This window comes from Octodon degus, unplaced genomic scaffold, assembly GCF_000260255.1.
Source record: "Octodon degus isolate 3935 unplaced genomic scaffold, OctDeg1.0 scaffold00023, whole genome shotgun sequence".
Lineage (NCBI taxonomy): Eukaryota > Metazoa > Chordata > Mammalia > Rodentia > Octodontidae > Octodon > Octodon degus.
The window spans coordinates 20,228,287-20,234,657 of NW_004524599.1; the positions used below are offsets into that span (position 1 = coordinate 20,228,287).

Below are 6,371 nucleotides of genomic sequence, written 5' to 3' on the forward strand. Positions count from 1 at the left end.
TTTTTTTTTTCAGACAGGTTCTCACTATGCAGTTCAGGCTAGCCTTGGACTCACTTTGTAGCCCAGGCTGGCCTCAAACTTACAACAATCCTCCTGCCTCAGCCTCCTGAGTGCTAAGATTACAGGCTTGGTCTCATTTTCTAAAACAGGAAAAAGTGTCACTTCCTTTTTAAACTTCTCACTGTGGAAAGTTGTACATGCACAGAAAAGTAAACAGAACAGAAAGGTCATCTTCTGAAACATAAACTCCTGTGACAACTCATTTATTTGCTTTTGAGTATGTTCTCCCAACAATCAACACTTCTCTTCAGTTCAATTAAGAAAGGAAAGTACTAGGGAGAAAAAGTGAAATAAACACGACTTAGGAACAAATATATGAAAGGCTTACTAGGGTGGCATCCAGAGTGATTTTTCTACCAAAAGAGAGTACAAATCATCAAAGCAAATTGAAAAATTCAAAGTGTAAAAAAAAAATACCTTAAATTACAAGTTCACCTATCGAAGAAAGGCAAGCTGTGTTCATCCTATTGCTGAGGAACAAAACGCTTGGTCTCGGTCTTTCCCCAAATCGTTCCTTGCATGCAGATCCAATTCCTTAATTCCTGTAGAAAGGATGATTCCAGTACACTTTTATGGGCATGACAAAAATTAACCCATTTTACAGAAATTTGAAAGTAGATGTTCCATCAAGCTGATTCAAAATGCAGACTCCCCCGGAGTTCACATGTGATGCAGCAGGCCTGATTTCCTGGCTCTCCCAGCCGCTTTGCTGCTGTTTTCTGAACATAGATTCTGAAACAGGGATATAAAAGTAGGAATGCTCGATAAGTAGAACGAATGTAGCGAACGTGCAAGGGAAAGGGACTAGCTAATGGGAACTGGGAGAAGATTTTCCTCAGTCACTTGCTGGCAAGTACACATATTTTCAAGAAGACTTGGCGTGAGTGGTGCGGCTCTTCACGTCCCACAGAGAACCGTCATATCTTAGCATGTGGGCATTCATACGTCAGGACCTCACCCTCGCTCCAAGGCTCACTTGCTTTTGGCCAGAGCCAGGGCCAAGACCGCAAAACAACTCCGCCTGACTTTGACCTGGGCAAAAACCCACAGAGGCTCTCCTTTCGTTAATACACAGCAGTCCCCCACAGACCAGGTAGCCCTGCCAAGATCGGCTCTCCCTTGGCTATTCCATCCCGCAAATACCCTCCCCTAAAAACCCTATAAAATCCCCTGTGCCATTTTGTTAGAGGCTGTCTTGGTCAGCTAGACAGCCAGCCCACCTGCTCCTACCTCCAGGAAATCTTCCTGTGTGCGAACGCCTGGTCTGGCCTATTGCACGGGTTCGCACCTAACAAACATTATTATGCTCAATACTCCAGACTCCTGGGGTATCATGCGCTCATGACATGCTGTATATGCACAGTACGGCTTTTCTTAAACCGTGACTTGGGAAACACTTGTGGCCCCCAGGACTGAGAGTAAGTTTGCGACTTTCCAGGTGCCAAGGGCCCACCAGATCCCACGGCAGCCACCTGTTCACATCTGAGGGTCTTCGGCCTCTCTGAACCCTGGCAGAAGAGCGGCCTGCCTTGAGTCAGGGAGACAGGTGGGAGTCGTGTCCACCTCAGGCCTCCCGCAAGGCAGGTCAGGAGTGGAGACACAGTCTCCCACCCCAGGCACCACCTCCGGAAGCCGATCCCCACACACTGGAAGCCCAGGACACCCCAAAGTGTGGCCCTCCTCTGGGCAGCATATCTCTGTGGGGTCTCCTCTTCACCGAGTCCTCCTGCACTTTCAGCTGCAAAGCGCCTCCTGCCCAGATGAATCCTGCCTCGTCCAGGAGTCGCCGCCTGTCTCGGGACCCTGAGGCCTGCCCATCCCCTTTTCTGCGGACCTTGTTCGCCACTCCGAACCTCACGATGTCCGTGTCATCACCTTCATTGCCTCGACCTGCGACAGTCTCCCAGCCAGCGTTCTTCCATAGCTTCCTGCGGGTTGGCGCAACCCAAGCGTAAACCCCTGCGCGTAAGAGCAGGAAGGCAGGTTGGTGCAGAAAGCTTCTAGGCGTGTGCTACTGCTCGCGTTGTCTGATTCAGTCTCGCTCTCCATACTGCCGAAGGAGAGCGGTACTGGCACGCCTAGCTAGGGCGCCGCCGGAGCCTTTGTCCTTTGTGTTCCCCCCTCTGCTGGCTGGTGCTAGACTGCTCGCCTTCCAGCCCGCTTGCTGTTAATGCACAGACATGACACAGGGTTTACCAATAAGCCACATCCGCAGAAGACTTTAACTTAGAACAGAGTACTGCCGGGAGGGCTATTGTGTAGGCGAAGGTGGTAGAGCACTGTCAGGTCGAGAACTTTCCGAGGCAAAAGGGCCCACAGCTCATGTTGTCGTATCCTGTGTTCAATGTCTGTACTGAAAACGATGGTGGCTTTCCATTGCTGTGAGATTGCTTATGTGCAGAGTGCGAGTAAGACTCAGGTGTTTCTTTCTGTCTTTTTTTTTTTTTTTCCTGACTTCACAGTCACAGGCCCAAGCGAGTTTCATTCATATTCCTTTCTGGCCTCGATATGCAGCAATCGCTCTATCTCCTCCTACTGACCAGAATGAAATAGCCCTTCCTCGACAGTGACTTCTTTTCTGGTCTCTGATGATGAATTCCAAGATGCCTATGTGGTAGTGGTAGTCTGTACTTTAGTGGGCCTTTTCCTGTCTTCCCTGTGTGGAGCTCAGAGTTGTGGGAGTGGCAAGGAATCGGGCAGGGAGATGGCTCAGCTGCCTAAGCACCTGCTGGGTCAGAGCAAGGTCCTGTCCAGCGTGAATCCTGCTAGTCCAGGTACCTAGCTGGTAGCCCCCAAAAATAGAAAGAAAGAAAGAAAGAAAGAAAGAAAGAAAGAAAGAAAGAAAGAAAGAAAGAAAGAAGGGAAAGGGAGGAAGGAAGGAAGGAAGGAAGGAAGGAAGGAGGGAAGGAAGGAAGGAAGGAAGGAATCCTACAGTGACTCACTGAGAGTCATGAAGGGGGAGTGCGCCTGTCCCACTTCTTGGGCCCTAGAGCCCTGTGTGCTTCTGGCTGGAGGCACAGCACAGTGGCGATCCACACAGGAGTTCCATCCTGGAGAGTGTTGCACCTACCGCACACGTGGAGCTTCAGCCACGCTTCTGGTAAGCCATACCAATTCCCCGTCAGACAGCATCTCTTGCCTCTTAACTGTGGGAGGTTTTTCAATATCTACAATCGGGACTTCCAAATCTAAGCTGAAATTTATCCTTTCTGTTCTGGGCTACTGATAAAAGTGATGCTGTAGGGAAGTCTTAGCCCAAGCAGAGAGGGGCGAGCCGGTCTCCTTCAGAAGTGTCGACTCTGGGTGGACCCTTCTTTGCTCAGCACATCCATGTGCGCCTGTTGGCCTGCTCAGCCACCCGTGACCAGTGGAGACGTTTCATGTAGGTGACAGGCTGCGTCTGCTTGTCACACATGTGTGTCCATCTAATCAGGTGAAAGACATTGGTGGAAAATTATCTTTCATTGTAGGATATCTGTTAAAATTTAAAATTTGTCTGTATTACTCCTTGTATTTTTTCCCCACAACAGTGATAAAAAATGACATATTTTGAGGGCTGGTAAGATGGCTCAGTGGTCTAAAGCACCTACTTAGAACAAGCTTAGCAAAGCACAAGGACCGCGGTTCAATCCCCCAGCACCACATGCCAGCTGGCCACACACACACAAAATAAATAAATAAATAAAAATTTTTTTAAAGATGACATATTTTGAATGAAGAGCATTTAAAAGTTTTTGCCTTTTGGGCTGGGCATGTAGCTCAGTGTTAGAGCACTTGCCTACCATACATTAAGCCCAGGACCACAAAAAGATTAAGATTTTGATTCAAATTTAATTTATTATAATTTGTGACATGAAGTATAAATTAATTCTCTACCATACCAATATCCAAGCATTACTGTTTTGTTTGCCTATTGATTTTTCCTTTTGCATATTTGATAAGTTCTTAAAATAACTGAATGTAAGAACTTGTAAAAATAATTTTATATTTTAAAGAAAATGTCATATAGTTATATCATTTGGCTTTTCTAAACTCCAGCACAGTGAAATGCCTTTCAAAGTGGTGTTTTTCAGATATTTGTTCCAGAACTTCAGATTTCGTCAATATTTTTGGTAGCATACTGAAAGTTCAAAAACATTTAGAAACCAATTTCCAAGTCTTTTCTGATGTTGCTGCTTATTTTCATAAGTAAAGCTTTTCTGACTTCACTTTTCAGGGTGGCTCTGATGGGACAGGTATCTAGAAGAGGTACATAAGGTTGGTTGTGTTTTTTTGTTTTTTTTTCTGAACTGGGGATTGAACTCAGGCCCTTGCACTTGCCAGGGAAGCGCTTATTCCACTGAGCCATCTCCCCGGCCCCAAGGTTGTTGTTGAGCAGCAACTTCTCACATTTGTGTAGATGACGTGGTCTTCCTCAGAAGCCTCCTCAGAGCTCCTGTGACCTCTTTGTTTCTCAGGGTATAGATGAATGGGTTGGCCATAGGAGTGATAACACAGTAAAATAGCGTCAAGACCTTGGTAAGGTCCTGAGAGTCGTCTGCTGGGGGCTGCATGTAGATGTAGATTCCAGGCCCATAGAATAAGGACACCACCAGGAGGTGTGAGGAGCACGTGTGGAAGGCCTTGAGTCTCCCGGCCGCAGAAGGGATTCGGAACACAGCTCTGGCAATGTAACCATAGGAGACAAGAATCATGGAGAGGGGACCCATTATCAGGAAGGTGGCCGCCACTGCTAAGATAATCACATTGACTGTGGTGTCTCCGCAAGCCATCCTAATGAGACCAGGAAGCTCGCAGAAGAAATGGTCTAGCACCTGGTTCCCGCACAGCGGCAGTCGGAAAGTCAGTGTGGCCTGCAGCAGGGAGTTGGCCAGACCAAGCAGCCAGGCTGTGCCAGAGAGCTGCAGGCAGAGCTGGCGGCCCATGATTACGGAGTACCGCAGGGGCCGGCACAGAGCCACGTAGCGGTCCAAGGCCATGACTCCCAGCAGGACGCACTCAGAGCAGCCCAGCCAGTGGAACACGTAGGCCTGCACCATGCAGCCCGGGCGTGTGATGCCCTTGCTGGGCCCCCCTAAATTGAACAGCATTTGAGGCACAGTTGTGGTGGTAAAGCAGAGATCCAGAAAGGAAAGGCTGGTGAGGAAGAAGTACATGGGAGTTTGGAGTTGGGAATCCAGCTGGGAGACCAGAATAATAGCAGTGTTTCCTGATAGTGTGAGCAGGTAGGAGGTCAGGAGGACGAAGAAGAGAGGGAGACGCAGCCACGGGTGTTTGGTTAAGCCCATGAGAATGAAATACTCTGGAAAACTTTCATTTGTGTGCTTCATGGAATTGCCAAGAGACAGACCTGCTAAAATCAAGGAAGAAAAGGGTGACCCCAAATTTGCACAAGTTCTGAAAACATGAGGAAAAAATTAAAAGAAAAAGACAAGCATCATGGCATATGCCTGTTGTACCGGCACTTGGGAGTCTGAGGCAGGAGGATCTCTGTGAGTTTAAGGTCAGCCTAAACTTTGTAGTGAGACCTTGTCTCAAAAAGAGTATATATAGTGACACGGGGACACCCTACACCTTTAGTAGAAATCATAGAAATATCAAATAGAATGCTTATTATGACTAACATAAAGTAGCTTTCCTTACTCCTCACCAGGACTTGAAGATATAAAACGATGCACACAAATGAGCGCCCAGGGACTGTCCAAGACCCAGGGCAGCTGATCCGATCGGTGTCCCTTGGGGACACAGCAAAGGCACCGTCCTTCCTGAGGTCACATCTAACATGCGTCTTGCTGCTCTTCATGTCTAACATTGTTTTCCAAGTTATGTTGTCCATTCTTCCCATTGTTCTGTGAATGATTTTCTCCTGATTTCCTTGAGACAGGGTCTGGCTTTGTAGTGCAGGGTGGTCTTGAACTCACTATGTAGCCCTTGTTTTCTGGTATTTTCCTTCTGCTCAAATTGGCATTGAGAACTCTCTCTAACCAAAAACACTTTCCCTTTGCAACCAAGAACACTGACACAGAAAATGGTACCAGAGGGAGGTTGAAACACTCATTAGGTCTCTTTTAAGTCAGGGCCCTGATGAAGAAAGACAGTGGAATGGGGTCTCCCCAGGAACGGGGGAGGACACATGGGGCACCTGAGTGTGCCCGGGATGCCCACCGCCCACTTCCCGTCACATCCAGGACAGGCTTCCTCTTTTTTCTGAGAAAGCTGTCTTGCCTGACACGGTACACCTCTTAAGAGAATAAAAGGAAAAGCTGCAGACTGGTAGAAAAAAAATATTTTCAGAGAATATATCAGATAGA

General features: G+C 47.6%; 1 protein-coding gene across 1 annotated transcript in view; it reads right to left on the reverse strand.

Moving 5' to 3' along the window:
* The window catches only part of LOC101577523 (olfactory receptor 2B11-like), a 16,250-nt gene extending 10,860 nt beyond the window's left edge, over positions 1-5,390 (reverse strand). Inside the window, exons 1-2 of the mRNA XM_012514059.2 lie at positions 4,450-5,390; positions 1,778-1,988 (exon numbers count right to left, since the gene is read on the reverse strand). Coding sequence (XP_012369513.2) covers positions 1,778-1,988; positions 4,450-5,390 — 1,152 coding nt within the window. The remainder of the gene's footprint in view (positions 1-1,777; positions 1,989-4,449) is intronic.
* Positions 5,391-6,371: the final 981 nt, after the last annotated feature.